Consider the following 21,976-nt stretch of genomic DNA (forward strand, 5'->3'; position numbering starts at 1 on the left):
ATCAGTATCTGGTGACCGCCCATCACCCCCATCATCAGTATCTGGTGACCGCCCGTCTCCTCCATCATCAGTATCTGGTGACCGCCCGTCTCCTCCATCATCAGTATCTGGTGATCGCTCGTCTCCTTCATCATCAGTATCTGGTGACCGCCCGTCCCCTCCATCATCAGTATCTGGTGACCTCCCGTCTCCTCCATCATCAGTATCTGGTGACCGCCCCTCACCTCCATCATCAGTATCTGGTGATCGCTCGTCTCCTCCATCATCAGTATCTGGTGATCGCTCGTCTCCTTCATCATCAGTATCTGGTGACCGCCCATCACCTCCATCATCAGTATCTGGTGACCTCCCGTCTCCTCCATCATCAGTATCTGGTGACCGCCCCTCACCTCCATCATCAGTATCTGGTGATCGCTCGTCTCCTCCATCATCAGTATCTGGTGACCGCCCGTCGCCTCCATCATCTGTATCTGGTGACCGCCCGTCTCCTCCATCATCAGTATCTGGTGACCGCCCGTCTCCTCCATCATCAGTATCTGGTGACCGCTCGTCTCCTCCATCATCAGTATCTGGTGACCGCCCGTCACCTCCATCATCAGTATCTGGTGACCGCCCGTCACCTCCATCATCAGTATCTGGTGACCGCCTGTCTCCTCCATCATCAGTATCTGGTGACCGCCCGTCTCCTCCATCATCAGTATCTGGTGACCGCCCGTCACCTCCATCATCAGTATCTGGTGACCGCTCGTCACCTCCATCATCAGTATCTGGTGACCGCCCGTCCCCTCCATCATCAGTATCTGGTGACTGCCCCTCACCTCCATCATCAGTATCTGGTGACCGCCCGTCTCCTCCATCATCAGTATCTGGTGACCGCCTGTCTCCTCCATCATCAGTATCTGGTGACCGCCCGTCTCCTTCATCATCAGTATCTGGTGACCGCTCGTCACCTCCCTCATCAGTATCTTGTGACCGCTCGTCACCTCCATCATCAGTATCTGGTGACCGCCCGTCCCCTCCATCATCAGTATCTGGTGACCGCCCGTCTCCTTCATCATCAGTATCTGGTGACCGCTCGTCACCTCCATCATCAGTATCTTGTGACCGCTCGTCACCTCCATCATCAGTATCTGGTGACCGCCCGTCCCCTCCATCATCAGTATCTGGTGACCGCCCGTCACCTCCATCATCAGTATCTGGTGACCGCCCGTCTCCTCCATCATCAGTATCTGGTGACCGCTCGTCTCCTCCATCATCAGTATCTGGTGACCGCCCATCACCTCCATCATCAGTATCTGGTGACCGCCCGTCTCCTCCATCATCAGTATCTGGTGACCGCCCGTCTCCTCCATCATCAGTATCTGGTGACCGCCCATCACCTCCATCATCAGTATCTGCTGACCGCCCTTCACCTCCATCATCAGTATCTGGTGACCGCCCGTCTCCTCCATCATCAGTATCTGGTGACCGCCCATCACCTCCATCATCAGTATCTGGTGACCGCCCTTCACCTCCATCATCAGTATCTGGTGACCGCCCGTCTCCTCCATCATCAGTATCTGGTGACCGCTCATCTCCTCCATCATCAGTATCTGGTGACCTCTCGTCGCCTCCATCATCAGTATCTGGTGACCGCCCGTCTCCTCCATCATCAGTATCTGGTGACCGCCCTTCACCTCCATCATCAGTATCTGGTGACCGCCCGTCTCCTCCATCATCAGTATCTGGTGACCGCCCATCACCTCCATCATCAGTATCTGGTGACCGCCCGTCTCCTCCATCATCAGTATCTGGTGACCGCTCGTCTCCTCCATCATCAGTATCTGGTGACCGCCTGTCTCCTCCATCATCAGTATCTGGTGACCGCCCGTCACCTCCATCATCAGTATCTGGTGACCGCCTGTCTCCTCCATCATCAGTATCTGGTGACCGCCTGTCACCTCCATCATCAGTATCTGGTGACCGCCCGTCTCCTCCATCATCAGTATCTGGTGACCGCCCATCACCTCCATCATCAGTATCTGGTGACCGCCCATCACCTCCATCATCAGTATCTGGTGACCGCCCATCACCTCCATCATCAGTATCTGGTGACCGCCCATCACCTCCATCATCAGTATCTAGTGACCGCCCGTCTCCTCCATCATCAGTATCTGGTGACCGCCCGTCACCTCCATCATCAGTATCTGGTGACCGCCCATCACCTCCATCATCAGTATCTGGTGACCGCCCCTCACCTCCATCATCAGTATCTGGTGACCTCCCGTCTCCTCCATCATCAGTATCTGGTGATCGCCCGTCTCCTCCATCATCAGTATCTGGTGACCGCCTGTCTCCTCCATCATCAGTATCTGGTACCGCCCGTCACCTCCATCATCAGTATCTGGTGACCGCCCATCACCTCCATCATCAGTATCTGGTGACCGCCCATCACCTCCATCATCAGTATCTGGTGACCGCCCATCACCTCCATCATCAGTATCTAGTGACCGCCCGTCTCCTCCATCATCAGTATCTGGTGACCGCCCGTCACCTCCATCATCAGTATCTGGTGACCGCCCATCACCTCCATCATCAGTATCTGGTGACCGCCCGTCACCTCCATCATCAGTATCTGGTGACCTCCCGTCTCCTCCATCATCAGTATCTGGTGATCGCCCGTCACCTCCATTGTCAGTATCTGGTGACCGCTCGTCTCCTCCATCATCAGTATCTGGTGACCGCCCGTCTCCTCCATCATCAGTATCTGGTGACCGCTCGTCTCCTCCATCATCAGTATCTGGTGACTGCCCATCACCTCCATCATCAGTATCTGGTGACCTCCCGTCTCCTCCATCATCAGTATCTGGTGATCACCCATCACCTCCATCATCAGTATCTGGTGACTGCCCATTGCCTCCATCATCAGTATCTGGTGACCGCCCGTCTCCTCCATCATCAGTATCTGGTGACCGCCCGTCACCTCCATCATCAGTATCTGGTGACCGCTCGTCACCTCCATCATCAGTATCTGGTGACCGCTCGTCTCCTCCATCATCAGTATCTGGTGACCGCCCCTCACCTCCATCATCAGTATCTGGTGACCGCCCGTCTCCTCCATCATCAGTATCTGGTGACCGCTCGTCACCTCCATCATCAGTATCTGGTGACCGCCCGTCACCTCCATCATCAGTATCTGGTGACCGCCCGTCTCCTCCATCATCAGTATCTGGTGACCGCCCGTCACCTCCATCATCAGTATCTGGTGACCGCCCGTCTCCTCCATCATCAGTATCTGGTGACCGCCCGTCTCCTCCATCATCAGTATCTGGTGACCGCTCGTCACCTCCATCATCAGTATCTGGTGACCGCTCGTCACCTCCATCATCAGTATCTGGTGACCGCTCGTCACCTCCATCATCAGTATCTGGTGATCGCCCGTCTCCTCCATCATCAGTATCTGGTGACCGCCCGTCACCTCCATCATCAGTATCTGGTGACCGCCCGTCTCCTCCATCATCAGTATCTGGTGACCGCCCGTCTCCTCCATCATCAGTATCTGGTGACCGCCCGTCACCTCCATCATCAGTATCTGGTGACCGCTCGTCTCCTCCATCATCAGTATCTGGTGACCGCTCGTCACCTCCATCATCAGTATCTGGTGATCGCCCGTCACCTCCATCATCAGTGTCTGGTGACCTCCCGTCTCCTCCATCATCAGTATCTGGTGACCGCCCGTCACCTCCATCATCAGTATCTGGTGACCGCTCGTCACCTCCATCATCAGTATCTGGTGACCGCTCGTCACCTCCATCATCAGTATCTGGTGACCGCTCGTCACCTCCATCATCAGTATCTGGTGACCGCCCGTCACCTCCATCATCAGTATCTGGTGACCGCCCATCACCTCCATCATCAGTATCTGGTGACCGCCCGTCACCTCCATCATCAGTATCTGGTGACCGCCATCGCCTCCATCATCAGTATCTGGTGACCGCTCGTCACCTCCATCATCAGTATCTGGTGACCGCTCGTCACCTCCATCATCAGTATCTGGTGACCGCTCGTCACCTCCATCATCAGTATCTGGTGACCGCTCGTCACCTCCATCATCAGTATCTGGTGACCGCCCGTCTCCTTCATCATCAGTATCTGGTGACCTCCCGTCTCCTCCATCATCAGTATCTGGTGACCGCCCGTCTCCTTCATCATCAGTATCTGGTGACCTCCCGTCTCCTTCATCATCAGTATCTGGTGACCTCCCGTCTCCTCCATCATCAGTATCTGGTGACCGCTCGTCTCCTCCATCATCAGTATCTGGTGACCTCCCGTCACCTCCATCATCAGTATCTGGTGACCTCCCGTCACCTCCATCATCAGTATCTGGTGACCGCCCGTCTCCTTCATCATCAGTATCTGGTGACCGCCCGTCACCTCCATCATCAGTATCTGGTGACCGCCCGTCTCCTCCATCATCAGTATCTGGTGACCGCCCGTCACCTCCATCATCAGTATCTGGTGACCGCTCGTCACCTCCATCATCAGTATCTGGTGACCGCCCGTCACCTCCATCATCAGTATCTGGTGACCGCTCGTCACCTCCATCATCAGTATCTGGTGATCGCCCGTCTCCTCCATCATCAGTATCTGGTGACCGCCCGTCACCTCCATCATCAGTATCTGGTGACCGCCCGTCTCCTCCATCATCAGTATCTGGTGACCGCCCGTCTCCTCCATCATCAGTATCTGGTGACCGCCCGTCACCTCCATCATCAGTATCTGGTGACCGCTCGTCTCCTCCATCATCAGTATCTGGTGACCGCCCGTCACCTCCATCATCAGTATCTGGTGACCGCCCGTCTCCTCCATCATCAGTATCTGGTGACCGCCCGTCACCTCCATTATCAGTATCTGGTGACCGCTCGTCTCCTCCATCATCAGTATATAGTGACTGCCCGTCTCCTCCATCATCAGTATCTGGTGACCGCTCGTCTCCTCCATCATCAGTATATAGTGACTGCCCGTCCCCTCCATCATCAGTATCTGGTGACCGCCCGTCTCCTCCATCATCAGTATCTGGTGACCGCCCGTCTCCTCCATCATCAGTATCTGGTGACCGCCCCTCACCTCCATCATCAGTATCTGTTGATCGCCCGTCTCCTCCATCATCAGTATCTGGTGACCGCCCGTCATCTCCATCATCAGTATCTGGTGATCGCCCGTCACCTCCATCATCAGTATCTGGTGACCGCCCATCACCTCCATCATCAGTATCTGGTGACCGCCCGTCACCTCCATCATCAGTATCTGGTGACCGCCCGTCTCCTTCATCATCAGTATCTGGTGACCGCCCGTCCCCTCCATCATCAGTATCTGGTGACCGCCCGTCATCTCCATCATCAGTATCTGGTGATCGCCCGTCACCTCCATCATCAGTATCTGGTGACCGCCCATTGCCTCCATCGTCAGTATCTGGTGACCGCCTGTCTCCTCCATCATCAGTATCTGGTGACCGCCCGTCACCTCCATCATCAGTATCTGGTGACCGCCCGTCTCCTTCATCATCAGTATCTGGTGACCGCCCGTCTCCTCCATCATCAGTATCTGGTGACCGCCCGTCATCTCCATCATCAGTATCTGGTGATCGCCCGTCACCTCCATCATCAGTATCTGGTGACCGCCCGTCTCCTCCATCATCAGTATCTGGTGATCGCCCGTCACCTCCATCATCAGTATCTGGTGACCGCCCATTGCCTCCATCGTCAGTATCTGGTGACCGCCTGTCTCCTCCATCATCAGTATCTGGTGACCGCCCGTCACCTCCATCATCAGTATCTGGTGACCGCCCGTCTCCTTCATCATCAGTATCTGGTGACCGCCCGTCTCCTCCATCATCAGTATCTGGTGACCGCCCGTCATCTCCATCATCAGTATCTGGTGATCGCCCGTCACCTCCATCATCAGTATCTGGTGACCGCCCGTCTCCTCCATCATCAGTATCTGGTGACCGCCCGTCACCTCCATCATCAGTATCTGGTGACCGCCCGTCTCCTCCATCATCAGTATCTGGTGAGCGCCCGTCACCTCCATCATCAGTATCTGGTGACCGCCCGTCTCCTTCATCATCAGTATCTGGTGACCACCCGTCTCCTCCATCATCAGTATCTGGTGACCGCTCGTCACCTCCACCATCAGTATCTGGTGACCGCCCGTCTCCTCCACCATCAGTATCTGGTGACCGCCCGTCTCCTTCATCATCAGTATCTGGTGACCGCCCGTCACCTCCATCATCAGTATCTGGTGACCGCCCGTCTCCTTCATCATCAGTATCTGGTGACCGCCCGTCTCCTCCATCATCAGTATCTGGTGACCGCTCGTCACCTCCACCATCAGTATCTGGTGACCGCCCGTCTCCTCCATCATCAGTATCTGGTGACCGCCCGTCTCCTCCATCATCAGTATCTGGTGATCGCTCGTCTCCTTCATCATCAGTATCTGGTGACCGCCCGTCTCCTCCATCATCAGTATCTGGTGACCGCCCGTCTCCTCCATCATCAGTATCTGGTGATCGCTCGTCTCCTTCATCATCAGTATCTGGTGACCGCCCGTCTCCTCCATCATCAGTATCTGGTGACCGCTCGTCTCCTCCATCATCAGTATCTGGTGACCGCCCGTCTCCTCCATCATCAGTATCTGGTGACTGCCCGTCTCCTTCATCATCAGTATCTGGTGACCGCCCATCACCTCTATCATCAGTATCTGGTGACCGCCCGTCATCTCCATCATCAGTATCTGGTGACCGCCCCTCACCCCCATCATCAGTATCTGGTGACCGCCCCTCACCTCCATCATCAGTATCTGGTGACCGCCCGTCACCTCCATCATCAGTATCTGGTGACCGCCCGTCTCCTCCATCATCAGTATCTGGTGACCGCTCGTCTCCTCCATCATCAGTATATAGTGACTGCCCGTCCCCTCCATCATCAGTATCTGGTGACCGCCCGTCTCCTCCATCATCAGTATCTGGTGACCGCCCGTCTCCTCCATCATCAGTATCTGGTGACCGCTCGTCTCCTCCATCATCAGTATCTGGTGACCGCCCGTCCCCTCCATCATCAGTATCTGGTGACCGCCCATCACCTCCATCATCAGTATCTGGTGACCGCCCGTCACCTCCATCATCAGTATCTGGTGACCGCTCGTCTCCTCCATCATCAGTATATAGTGACTGCCCGTCCCCTCCATCATCAGTATCTGGTGATCACCCATCACCTCCATCATCAGTATCTGGTGACCGCCCGTCTCCTTCATCATCAGTATCTGGTGACCGCCCCTCACCTCCATCATCAGTATCTAGTGACCGCCCGTCACCTCCATCATCAGTATCTGGTGACCGCCCGTCACCTCCATCATCAGTATCTGGTGACCGCCCGTCTCCTCCATCATCAGTATCTGGTGACCGCCCGTCTCCTCCATCATCAATATCTGGTGACCGCCCGTCTCCTCCATCATCAGTATCTGGTGACCGCCCGTCTCCTCCATCATCAGTATCTGGTGACCGCCCGTCTCCTCCATCATCAGTATCTGGTGACCGCCCGTCTCCTCCATCATCAGTATCTGGTGACCGCCCGTCACCTCCATCATCAGTATCTGGTGACCGCCCGTCACCTCCATCATCAGTATCTGGTGACCGCCCGTCTCCTCCATCATCAGTATCTGGTGACCGCCCGTCCCCTCCATCATCAGTATCTGGTGACCTCCCGTCACCTCCATCATCAGTATCTGGTGACCGCCCGTCCCCTCCATCATCAGTATCTGGTGACCGCCCGTCCCCTCCATCATCAGTATCTGGTGACCTCCCGTCACCTCCATCATCAGTATCTGGTACCGCCCGTCTCCTCCATCATCAGTATCTGGTGACCGCCCGTCACCTCCATCATCAGTATCTGGTGACCGCCCGTCCCCTCCATCATCAGTATCTGGTGACCGCCCGTCCCCTCCATCATCAGTATCTGGTGACCTCCCGTCACCTCCATCATCAGTATCTGGTGATCGCCTGTCTCCTCCATCATCAGTATCTGGTGACCGCCCGTCTCCTCCATCATCAGTATCTGGTGATCGCTCGTCTCCTTCATCATCAGTATCTGGTGACCGCCCGTCTCCTCCATCATCAGTATCTGGTGATCGCTCGTCTCCTTCATCATCAGTATCTGGTGACCGCCCGTCTCCTCCATCATCAGTATCTGGTGACCGCCCGTCTCCTCCATCATCAGTATCTGGTGATCGCTCGTCTCCTTCATCATCAGTATCTGGTGACCGCCCGTCTCCTCCATCATCAGTATCTGGTGACCGCCCGTCTCCTCCATCATCAGTATCTGGTGATCGCTCGTCTCCTTCATCATCAGTATCTGGTGACCGCCCGTCTCCTCCATCATCAGTATCTGGTGACCGCCCGTCTCCTCCATCATCAGTATCTGGTGACCGCTCGTCTCCTCCATCATCAGTATCTGGTGACCGCCCGTCTCCTCCATCATCAGTATCTGGTGACTGCCCGTCTCCTTCATCATCAGTATCTGGTGACCGCCCATCACCTCTATCATCAGTATCTGGTGACCGCCCGTCATCTCCATCATCAGTATCTGGTGACCGCCCCTCACCTCCATCATCAGTATCTGGTGACCGCCCGTCACCTCCATCATCAGTATCTGGTGACCGCCCGTCTCCTCCATCATCAGTATCTGGTGACCGCTCGTCTCCTCCATCATCAGTATCTGGTGACCGCCCGTCTCCTCCATCATCAGTATCTGGTGACCGCTCGTCTCCTCCATCATCAGTATCTGGTGACCGCCCGTCTCCTCCATCATCAGTATCTGGTGACCGCCCGTCTCCTCCATCATCAGTATCTGGTGACCGCTCGTCTCCTCCATCATCAGTATCTGGTGACCGCCCGTCCCCTCCATCATCAGTATCTGGTGACCGCCCATCACCTCCATCATCAGTATCTGGTGACCGCCCGTCACCTCCATCATCAGTATCTGGTGACCGCTCGTCTCCTCCATCATCAGTATATAGTGACCGCCCGTCACCTCCATCATCAGTATCTGGTGACCGCCCGTCTCCTCCATCATCAGTATCTGGTGACCGCCCGTCCCCTCCATCATCAGTATCTGGTGACCTCCCGTCACCTCCATCATCAGTATCTGGTGACCGCCCGTCCCCTCCATCATCAGTATCTGGTGACCTCCCGTCACCTCCATCATCAGTATCTGGTACCGCCCGTCTCCTCCATCATCAGTATCTGGTGACCGCCTGTCACCTCCATCATCAGTATCTGGTGACCGCCCGTCCCCTCCATCATCAGTATCTGGTGACCGCCCGTCCCCTCCATCATCAGTATCTGGTGACCTCCCGTCACCTCCATCATCAGTATCTGGTACCGCCCGTCTCCTCCATCATCAGTATCTGGTGACCGCCCGTCCCCTCCATCATCAGTATCTGGTGACCGCCCGTCACCTCCATCATCAGTATCTGGTGACCGCCCGTCTCCTCCATCATCAGTATCTGGTGACCGCCCCTCACCTCCATCATCAGTATCTGGTGACCGCCCGTCACCTCCATCATCAGTATCTGGTGACCGCCCGTCTCCTCCATCATCAGTATCTGGTGACCGCCCGTCTCCTCCATCACCAGTATCTGGTGACCGCCCGTCACCTCCATCATCAGTATCTGGTGACCGCCCGCCTCCTCCATCATCAGTATCTGGTGACCGCCCGTCTCCTCCATCATCAGTATCTGGTGACCGCCCGTCCCCTCCATCATCAGTATCTGGTGATCGCCCGTCACCTCCATCATCAGTATCTGGTGACCTCCCGTCCCCTCCATCATCAGTATCTGGTGACCTCCCGTCCCCTCCATCATCAGTATCTGGTGATCGCCCGTCACCTCCATCATCAGTATCTGGTGACCGCCCATCACCTCCATCATCAGTATCTGGTGATCGCCCGTCACCTCCATCATCAGTATCTGGTGACCGCCCGTCACCTCCATCATCAGTATCTGGTGACCTCCCGTCCCCTCCATCATCAGTATCTGGTGACCGCCTGTCTCCTCCATCATCAGTATCTGGTGACCGCCAGTCTCCTCCATCATCAGTATCTGGTGACCGCCCGTCACCTCCATCATCAGTATCTGGTGACCTCCCGTCCCCTCCATCATCAGTATCTGGTGACCGCCCCTCACCTCCATCATCAGTATCTGGTGACCGCCCGTCCCCTCCATCATCAGTATCTGGTGACCGCCCGTCACCTCCATCATCAGTATCTGGTGACCGCCCGCCTCCTCCATCATCAGTATCTGGTGACCGCCCGTCTCCTCCATCATCAGTATCTGGTGACCGCCCGTCACCTCCATCATCAGTATCTGGTGACCGCCCGCCTCCTCCATCATCAGTATCTGGTGACCGCCCGTCTCCTCCATCATCAGTATCTGGTGACCTCTCATCACCTCCATCATCAGTATCTGGTGACCGCCCGTCTCCTCCATCATCAGTATCTGGTGACCGCCCGTCTCCTCCATCATCAGTATCTGGTGACCTCTCATCACCTCCATCATCAGTATCTGGTGACCGCCCGTCACCTCCATCATCAGTATCTGGTGACCGCCCGTCTCCTCCATCATCAGTATCTGGTGACCGCCCGTCTCCTTCATCATCAGTATCTGGTGACTGCCCATCACCTCCATCATCAGTATCTGGTGACTGCCCATCACCTCCATCGTCAGTATCTGGTGACCGCCCGTCACCTCCATGTCCTCCAAGGTTTTGCCTTAGTTTTTTCTGCTTCGTATCCACGGGCCGCGGCTCATGTTTTTGGTTTTGCCTTAGTTTTTTCTGCTTCGTATCCACGGGCCGCGGCTCATGTTTTTGGTTTTGCCTTAGTTTTTTCTGCTTCGTATCCACGGGCAGCGGCTCATGTTTTTGGTTTTGCCTTAGTTTTTTCTGCTTCGTATCCACGGGCCGCGGCTCATGTTTTTGGTTTTGCCTTAGTTTTTTCTGCTTCGTATCCACGGGCCGCGGCTCATTTTTTTGGTTTTGCCTTAGTTTTTTCTGCTTCGTATCCACGGGCCGCGGCTCATGTTTTTGGTTTTGCCTTAGTTTTTTCTGCTTCGTATCCACGGGCCGCGGCTCATGTTTTTGGTTTTGCCTTAGTTTTTTCTGCTTCGTATCCACGGGCCGCGGCTCATGTTTTTGGTTTTGCCTTAGTTTTTTCTGCTTTGTATCCACGGGCCGCGGCTCATGTTTTTGGTTTTGCCTTAGTTTTTTCTGCGGCTCCCTCTTGGGCCGTGCGCTCCACGCACATGTGTCTGCACCGTCGGCCCCGTCCTGCTCTGCCCCGTCTATTGTGACGTCTGCTGGCACAGGTTAGGGCCTGTCCCGGTGGGGTCACCTTGTCGTGGTAGGACGGCTTTTACATTTTGCTAACCCAGTGCCCCGTGTCCCCACTTGCACTATTGCTGTTTATGACCGCAGGGTTCGGGCTCGTGAGGTTTGTATTCTGTGAACGCGCCCTGTGCACTGCCTCACACATGGATAACCCCTTAGTGACCGGGCCACATTTATGAAATCTGACCAGTGTCACTTTATGTGGTGATCACTCTGGAGCTTCAGCGTAACCCGGTGATTCTGAGGTTGTGTTTTCGTCACACATTTTACTTTATGATAATGGTAAATTTCGGTGGATATATTTTGTGTTGATTTATAAAAGAAATCTAAAAAATTTGACAAAAATGTAAAAAAAGTGCAATGATGAAAGTTTGACCGATCCTCCGTGTAATCGAGAGAGTCGTGCCCCCGAAAACCTTCATAAATAACATTCCCCACGCGGCTTTACAGCGGCTCCAGAATGTTCTAGTATTTTCTTAGCACTTTAGGTGGAGCAGGAATCTTTCATTATTCAGGGAAATTTACAAATCTTATTTATATAGGAACCTGTTCAGGTTGGAAGTGACTTTAGGGGTCTTGTATATTGGGAACCCCCCAAAAGTGACACCATTCTAAGAACATATTGCAAACTGCAGTCAGGTGCGTTATTAACCCTTCAGGTGATTGAATGCAAAGTGACATGACAGAAGCACCTAAATGTGTGAACGTCTGATCCGGCCGCTGTGGCCGCTATTTGGCCGTAAAGTGCCGGCGAACATCAGGACCACCAATGGGGATAAATCGGGAGAAGCCCCCACACTCTGTTAACCATTTATGTGATGCAGTCACTCTGGAGAGCAGCATCTATGGGGTAAACAGATATGGACGCTGACAACCCTGATGGTGGCTGACGCAGCAAGTTGTCAGCTACAGTGGACAGCCGGCAGCTGCTGGGTTGTCACCTGTATGGGGAGGCTATCCTCTTGTATCTCAGGTCAGTAAGAAGACGTATTGGCGTCATTAAGGGGTTAAACATCAAGAGACCGCGGCAGAATGTCCAGTTTGTCTGATTTTCCTCTTTATATTTGTGAGTAAAATGTAAATTGCTCTTTTATTCTATAAACTTCTGACAACGTCTCCTAAGTTCCCAGCAATACATTTTGTATTTTTTTCTGACAAAGAAAAATGGTGAAAATAACAAACTCCAGCGCTTCAGACCTCAAATAATTCAAAGAAGACAAGTTGATAATCATCTAGAAACAACAATGTTTTACCTCAGGAAGAGTTCAGAAATCAATATTGTGTGGAATAACCATGATTGTTAATCCCGGCTTTCCTGCGTCTCGGCAGCTTTCCTCCAGTCTCTCACACGGCTCCTGGTACAATAATGTCAGCCGTTCTTCTTGATTTGATGGCGTGTGACCATCCATCATCCTCCTGATTACATTCCAGAGGTTTTCAGTGGGTTCAGGTCTGGAGATGAGGCGGCCATGACAGGGGTGTGATGTGGTGGTCCTCCATTGTTGCCACAGCTGTGTATGTATGTATACGACTGCAGCGATCACATGACTTATGAATGTGGTGAGAATCGTCCTAATTTCGGCCTCGCGGGGTTCTCATGTGTTCTGCGATCCGGCGCGGCGTTCCGTGCCAACTCCTGTCCTTCTGGGTGATATATTGTGAGAACGTCCTGCAGACAAGTGTGACGTCCGCCGCTCCCTGGCTGAGCGCACCGTGGTAATCGCTGTCCAGAGACACAGCTGTGCGCAGGGATCAGGACCCCCAGAGACCTCGCCCCTCCATACACAGACTCAGGCCATATTACTGTGACCAATCTGTCGTAGACCCAGCACTGCCGCAGTGGACCCATGGTCACAGAACCTGCCATCCCACCATTGTACCACAGCTGTAGACACCATCAGGCTGGACCACAGACGTGGCCATTCATGTGTTCCCCATGACCTTCATACATGACCTGACTGATCCTCACAGAGGTGACAGCACTGATGGGCGGTCAGGGCTTATACTATGTGACATGTGCCACCTTCAGATAAATATGGCCGCACATTCACATCTGTTAGTGTTTGTTCTGAGGGTTGTTAATATGACGGATGAGAGTTGTGAAACTTCCATGACACTCCCCATCCATAGCATCAAACACGGCTGCAGTGCTCCTGCTACGTGCCTGTCAGGGGCCGGAGGGCGCACAGACTTATGAGCCGGCACCCCTCCAGGATCATGAGATCGCAGAGTGACCCAATGTATGGTGACCCTATCAGGCCACTACAGAGGCATGGACAACCCCAGGGGCCACAGACGGAAACTGGATATACGCCTGAAACTCAACAGAAGCGCAGACATCCCGGAAGAGCCGCGGACACCCTGACAGTCACAGACAGCCCAGCAGAGGCGCAGACAGCCCAACAAAGGCACAGACAGCCCAGCAGAGGCATTGACAGCCCAACACAGGCACAGACAGCCCAGCAGAGATGCTGACAGACCATCAGAGGCACAGACAGACGAACAGTGGCTTGGGCAGCACAACAGAGGTGCAGACAGCCCAGCAAAGATGCAGACAACCCAACAGAGGTGAAGACAGCCCAGCAGAGGCGCAGACAGCACAACAGATGCGCTGACACCTCATCAGAGGCACGGACGGCCTGGCAGAGGCGCAGACAGCCCAGAAGATGTGTAGACAGCCCAGCAGAGGCGCAAACAGCCCAGCAGAGGCGCAGACAGCCCAGAAGATGTGTAGACAGCCCAGCAGAGGCGCAAACAGCCCAGCAGAGGCGCAGACAGCCCAGAAGAGACGCGGACAGCCCAGCAGAGGCGCAGACAGCCCAGCAGAGATGCTGACAGACCAACAGAGGCACAGACAGACGAACAGTGGCTTGGGCAGCACAACAGAGGTGCAGACAGCCCAGCAAAAATTCAGACAACCCAACAGAGGTGAAGACAGCCCAGCATAGGTGCAGACAGCACAACAGATGCGCTGACACCTCATCAGAGGCGCAGACAGCCCAGCAGAGGTGCAGACAGCCCAGAAGATGTGCCGACAGCCCAGCAGAGGTGGGGACAGCCCAGCAGAGGCGCGGACAGCCCAGCAGAGGCACGGATGGCCCAGCAGAGGCACGGACAGCCCAGCAGAGGCATTGACAGCCCAGCAGAGGTGCAGACAGCCCAGCAGAGGCGCAGACAGCCCAGCAGAGGTGCAGACAGCCCAGAAGATGTGCCGACAGCCCAGCAGAGGTGCAGACAGCCCAGAAGATGTGCCGACAGCCCAGCAGAGGCGCAGACAGCCCAGCAGAGGCGCAGACAGCCCAGCAGAGGCACAGACAGCCCAGCAGAGGTGCAGACAGCCTAGAAGATGTGCCGACAGCCCAGCAGAGGCGCAGACAGCACGGCAGAGGTGCAGACAGCCCAGCAGAGGGGCAGACAGCGCAGCAGAGGCGCAGACAGCCCAGCAGAGGCGCAGACAGCCCAGCAGAGGCGCAGACAGCCCAGCAGAGGCGCAGACAGCCCAGCAGAGGCGCAGACAGCCTAGAAGATGTGCCGACAGCCCAGCAGAGGCGCAGACAGCCCAGCAGAGGCGCAGACAGCCCAGAAGATGTGCAGACAGCCTAGTAGAGTTGCAGACAGCCCAGAAGATGTGCAGACAGCCCAGCAGAGGCGCAGACAGCCCAGCAGAGGTGCAGACAGCTCAGAAGATGTGCCGACAGCCCAGCAGAGGTGCAGACAGCCCAGAAGATGTGCCGACAGCCCAGCAGAGGCGCAGACAGCCCAGCAGAGGCGCAGACAGCCCAGCAGAGGCACAGACAGCCCAGGAGAGGCATTGACAGCCCAGCAGAGGCACAGACAGCCCAGCAGAGGTGCAGACAGCCTAAAAGATGTGCCGGCAGCCCAGCAGAGGCACGGATGGCCCAGCAGAGGCACAGACAGCCCAGCAGAGGCGCAGACAGCCTAAAAGATGTGCCGGCAGCCCAGCAGAGGCACGGATGGCCCAGCAGAGGCGCAGACAGCCCAGCAGAGGCGCAGACAGCCCAGCAGAGGCGCAGACAGCCCAGTAGAGGCGCAGACAGCCTAGAAGATGTGCCGACAGCCCAGCAGAGGCATGGATGGCCCAGCAGAGGCGCAGACAGCCCAGCAGGGGCACAGATGGCCCAGCAGAGTTGCGGACAGCCCAGAAGATGTGCGGACCGCCCAGCAGAGGCGCAGACAGCCCAGCAGGGGCACAGATGGCCCAGCAGAGTTGCGGACAGCCCAGAAGATGTGCGGACCGCCCAGCAGAGGCGCAGACAGCCCAGCAGAGTTGGGGACATCGCAGAAAATGTGCGGACCGCCCAGCAGAGGCGCAGACAGCCCAGCAGAGGCACAGATGGCCCAGCAGAGTTGGGGACATCGCAGAAAATGCGCAGACGGCCCAGCAGAGGCGCAGACAGCCCAGCAGAGGCGCAGACAGCCCAGCAGAGGCACAGACAGCCCAGCAGAGGCGCAGACAGCCCAGTAGAGGCGCAGACAGCCTAGAAGATGTGCCGACAGCCCAGCAGAGGCGCAGACAGCCCAGCAGAGGCGCAGACAGCCTAGAAGATGTGCCGACAGCCCAGCAGAGGCGCAGACAGCCCAGCAGAGGCGCAGACAGCCTAGAAGATGTGCCGACAGCCCAGCAGAGGCGCAGACAGCCCAGTAGAGGCGCAGACAGCCTAGAAGATGTGCCGACAGCCCAGCAGAGGCACGGATGGCCCAGCAGAGGCGCAGACAGCCCAGCAGAGGCACAGACAGCCCAGCAGAGGCGCAGACGGCCCAGCAGAGGCGCAGACAGCCTAGAAGATGTGCCGACAGCCCAGCAGAGGCACGGATGGCCCAGCAGAGGCGCAGACAGCCCAGCAGAGGCACAGACAGCCCAGCAGAGGCGCAGACGGCCCAGCAGAGGCGCAGACAGCCTAGAAGATGTGCCGACAGCCCAGCAGAGGCGCAGACGGCCCAGCAGAGGCGCAGACAGCCTAGAAGATGTGCCGACAGCCCAGCAGAGGCGCAGACAGCCCAGCAGAGGCGCAGACAGCCTAGAAGATGTGCCGACAGCCCAGCAGAGGCGCAGACAGCCCAGTAGAGGCGCAGACAGCCCAGCAGAGGCGCAGACAGCCCAGTAGAGGCGCAGACAGCCTAGAAGATGTGCCGACAGCCCAGCAGAGGCACGGATGGCCCAGCAGAGGCGCAGACAGCCCAGCAGGGGCACAGATGGCCCAGCAGAGTTGCAGACAGCCCAGAAGATGTGCGGACCGCCCAGCAGAGGCACAGACAGCTCAGCAGAGTTGCGTGTCATACGTCTGCCCATCCTCTGTGAGCGCTCTCATGTAGGCAGAACTGCAGCTCTGCAGATTTCTCAATGATGGCTTATACTACAAGTCCTTGTTTTCTTCCTCATATGGTCGGGCACAGAGGATGCCATGTATGGCAGAGCTGCGGGCACAGGTATTCGCACATCTCAGAACATGATGTTCTGTACCTGAGATACATACTGGTGCCCTGTTCCCCGGGGTCCCACATCTGCTCTGCATTGTGCTGTGCAATTATCCTTCTATAAAGCCACATTCACATATCCGTGACTCACAGACATGAACCAAACATCCTCATAGACATACACGAGACTGTCAGGTTTGGCTCAGGAGACTGGCGGCCGGTCTATGAAACATGGATGTATGAATCCGGCCCAACAGGGTGCGATCACATTACATTTAGGCACCCGTTCAGTGGCTCCCATCGGGGTGTATGCACCAATGGGGCCATAGACTATAATGGTGCACACGGAGCCTGTGATGCTTCATTTGTGAGCGTGTACACCTACTGGAGACGAACACTCAGATGTAGTAGACTTGTGCACAGTCACAATTATCCCCCATTATATCCGAATTTACAATGAGTTCCTCTGATGACACCGTGGTTGGTGCGGGACTGGCAGTCTGTAGCACATGTGTGGTTCAGTTTTTCTTTCCCTCTCTCCAAAGGTGGACGGATCATGGGGCAAGTGGAGCCCATATGGACAGTGCTCCCGGGTCTGCGGAGGGGGCGTGCAGCTGGCCAAACGGGAGTGCAACAATCCAGAGCCGTCCCATGGAGGAGCCTATTGTGAGGGTCTACGAGTGAAATACCGATCATGTTCTCTTAACCCCTGCCCTGACACTGGTAAGAAGTCACACCGGGGTAGAGCTCCGTGTATATCACATGTATGATGAGGACACACCGGGGTAGAGCTCCGTGTATATCACATGTATGATGAGGTCACACCGGGGTAGAGCTCCGTGTATATCACATGTATGATGAGGTCACACCGGGGAAGAGCTCCGTGTATATCACATGTATGATGAGGACACACCGGGGAAGAGCTCCGTGTATATCACATGTATGATGAGGACACACCGGGGAAGAGCTCCGTGTATATCACATGTATGATGAGGACACACCGGGGTAGAGCTCCGTGTATATCACATGTATGATGAGGACACACCGGGGAAGAGCTCCGTGTATATCACATGTATGATGAGGTCACACCGGGGTAGAGCTCCGTGTATATCACATGTATGATGAGGACACACCGGGGTAGAGCTCCGTGTATATCACATGTATGATGAGGACACACCGGGGTAGAGCTCAGTGTATATCACATGTATGATGAGGTCACACCGGGGAAGAGCTCCGTGTATATCACATGTATGATGAGGTCACACCGGGGTAGAGCTCCGTGTATATCACATGTATGATGAGGACACACCGGGGTAGAGCTCCGTGTATATCACATGTATGATGAGGTCACACCGGGGTAGAGCTCAGTGTATATCACATGTATGATGAGGTCACACCGGGGAAGAGCTCCGTGTATATCACATGTATGATGAGGACACACCGGGGTAGAGCTCAGTGTATATCACATGTATGATGAGGACACACCGGGGTAGAGCTCCGTGTATATCACATGTATGATGAGGACACACCGGGGAAGAGCTCCGTGTATATCGCATGTATGATGAGGACACACCGGGGTAGAGCTCAGTGTATATCACATGTATGCTGAGGACACACCGGGGTAGAGCTCAGTGTATATCACATGTATGATGAGGACACACCGGGGTAGAGCTCAGTGTATATCACATGTATGATGAGGACACACCGGGGTAGAGCTCCGTGTATATCACATGTATGATGAGGACACACCGGGGAAGAGCTCCGTGTATATCACATGTATGATGAGGACACACCGGGGTAGAGCTCCGTGTATATCACATGTATGATGAGGACACACCGGGGTAGAGCTCAGTGTATATCACATGTATGATGAGGACACACCGGGGTAGAGCTCAGTGTATATCACATGTATGATGAGGTCACACCGGGGAAGAGCTCCGTGTATATCACATGTATGATGAGGACACACCGGGGTAGAGCTCCGTGTATATCACATGTATGATGAGGACACACCGGGGTAGAGCTCAGTGTATATCACATGTATGATGAGGTCACACCGGGGAAGAGCTCCGTGTATATCACATGTATGATGAGGTCACACCGGGGTAGAGCTCCGTGTATATCACATGTATGATGAGGACACACCGGGGTAGAGCTCCGTGTATATCACATGTATGATGAGGACACACCGGGGTAGAGCTCCGTGTATATCACATGTATGATGAGGACACACCGGGGTAGAGCTCCGTGTATATCACATGTATGATGAGGACACACCGGGGTAGAGCTCAGTGTATATCACATGTATGATGAGGACACACCGGGGTAGAGCTCCGTGTATATCACATGTATGATGAGGACACACCGGGGTAGAGCTCCGTGTATATCACATGTATGATGAGGTCACACCGGGGTAGAGCTCCGTGTATATCACATGTATGATGAGGACACACCGGGGAAGAGCTCCGTGTATATCACATGTATGATGAGGACACACCGGGGTAGAGCTCCGTGTATATCACATGTATGATGAGGTCACACCGGGGTAGAGCTCCGTGTATATCACATGTATGATGAGGACACACCGGGGTAGAGCTCCGTGTATATCACATGTATGATGAGGTCACACCGGGGTAGAGCTCAGTGTATATCACATGTATGATGAGGACACACCGGGGTAGAGCTCAGTGTATATCACATGTATGATGAGGACACACCGGGGTAGAGCTCAGTGTATATCACATGTATGATGAGGACACACCGGGGAAGAGCTCAGTGTATATCACATGTATGATGAGGTCACACCGGGGTAGAGCTCAGTGTATATCACATGTATGATGAGGACACACCGGGGTAGAGCTCCGTGTATATCACATGTATGATGAGGACACACCGGGGAAGAGCTCAGTGTATATCACATGTATGATGAGGACACACCGGGGAAGAGCTCCGTGTATATCACATGTATGATGAGGACACACCGGGGAAGAGCTCCGTGTATATCACATGTATGATGAGGACACACCGGGGTAGAGCTCAGTGTATATCACATGTATGATGAGGACACACCGGGGTAGAGCTCAGTGTATATCACATGTATGATGAGGACACACCGGGGTAGAGCTCAGTGTATATCACATGTATGATGAGGACACACCGGGGTAGAGCTCAGTGTATATCACATGTATGATGAGGTCACACCGGGGTAGAGCTCCGTGTATATCACCTGTATGATGAGGACACACCGGGGAAGAGCTCCGTGTATATCGCATGTATGATGAGGACACACCGGGGAAGAGCTCCGTGTATATCGCATGTATGATGAGGTCACACCGGGGTAGAGCTCAGTGTATATCGCATGTATGATGAGGACACACCGGGGAAGAGCTCCGTGTATATCGCATGTATGATGAGGACACACCGGGGTAGAGCTCAGTGTATATCACATGTATGATGAGGTCACACCGGGGTAGAGCTCAGTGTATATCACATGTATGATGAGGACACACCGGGGTAGAGCTCCGTGTATATCACATGTATGATGAGGACACACCGGGGAAGAGCTCAGTGTATATCACATGTATGATGAGGACACACCGGGGAAGAGCTCCGTGTATATCACATGTATGATGAGGACACACCGGGGAAGAGCTCCGTGTATATCGCATGTATGATGAGGACACACCGGGGAAGAGCTCAGTGTATATCGCATGTATGATGAGGTCACACCGGGGTAGAGCTCCGTGTATATCGCATGTATGATGAGGACACACCGGGGAAGAGCTCCGTGTATATCGCATGTATGATGAGGACACACCGGGGAAGAGCTCCGTGTATATCGCATGTATGATGAGGACACACCGGGGTAGAGCTCCGTGTATATCGCATGTATGATGAGGACACACCGGGGAAGAGCTCCGTGTATATCACATGTATGATGAGGACACACCGGGGAAGAGCTCCGTGTATATCACATGTATGATGAGGACACACCGGGGTAGAGCTCCGTGTATATCGCATGTATGATGAGGACACACCGGGGTAGAGCTCCGTGTATATCGCATGTATGATGAGGACACACCGGGGAAGAGCTCCGTGTATATCGCATGTATGATGAGGACACACCGGGGTAGAGCTCTGTGTATATCACATGTATGATGAGGACACACCGGGGAAGAGCTCCGTGTATATCACATGTATGATGAGGACACACCGGGGAAGAGCTCCGTGTATATCACATGTATGATGAGGACACACCGGGGTAGAGCTCCGTGTATATCACATGTATGATGAGGACACACCGGGGTAGAGCTCCGTGTATAACACATGTATGATGAGGACACACCGGGGAAGATCTCAGTGTATATCGCATGTATGATGAGGACACACCGGGGTAGAGCTCCGTGTATATCGCATGTATGATGAGGACACACCGGGGAAGAGCTCCGTGTATATCACATGTATGATGAGGTCACACCGGGGTAGAGCTCCGTGTATATCACATGTATGATGAGGACACACCGGGGTAGAGCTCCGTGTATATCACATGTATGATGAGGTCACACCGGGGTAGAGCTCAGTGTATATCGCATGTATGATGAGGACACACCGGGGAAGAGCTCCGTGTATATCGCATGTATGATGAGGTCACACCGGGGTAGAGCTCCGTGTATATCGCATGTATGATGAGGACACACCGGGGAAGAGCTCCGTGTATATCGCATGTATGATGAGGACACACCGGGGTAGAGCTCCGTGTATATCGCATGTATGATGAGGACACACCGGGGAAGAGCTCCGTGTATATCGCATGTATGATGAGGACACACCGGGGTAGAGCTCCGTGTATATCGCATGTATGATGAGGACACACCGGGGAAGAGCTCAGTGTATATCGCATGTATGATGAGGTCACACCGGGGTAGAGCTCAGTGTATATCGCATGTATGATGAGGACACACCGGGGAAGAGCTCCGTGTATATCGCATGTATGATGAGGTCACACCGGGGAAGAGCTCCGTGTATATCGCATGTATGATGAGGTCACACCGGGGTAGAGCTCAGTGTATATCGCATGTATGATGAGGACACACCGGGGAAGAGCTCAGTGTATATCACATG

The 21,976-nt window shown here is 54.7% G+C and overlaps 1 protein-coding gene across 1 annotated transcript in view; it reads left to right on the top strand.

The window, feature by feature from the left end:
• The window catches only part of ADAMTS15 (ADAM metallopeptidase with thrombospondin type 1 motif 15), a 199,004-nt gene that overhangs the window by 147,129 nt on the left and 29,899 nt on the right, over window positions 1–21,976 (top strand). Inside the window, exon 5 of the mRNA XM_069743105.1 lies at window positions 17,401–17,578. Coding sequence (XP_069599206.1) covers window positions 17,401–17,578 — 178 coding nt within the window. The remainder of the gene's footprint in view (window positions 1–17,400; window positions 17,579–21,976) is intronic.

The sequence above is a fragment of the Ranitomeya imitator genome, chromosome 10 (assembly GCF_032444005.1).
Source record: "Ranitomeya imitator isolate aRanImi1 chromosome 10, aRanImi1.pri, whole genome shotgun sequence".
NCBI classification, from domain to species: Eukaryota; Metazoa; Chordata; class Amphibia; order Anura; family Dendrobatidae; genus Ranitomeya; species Ranitomeya imitator.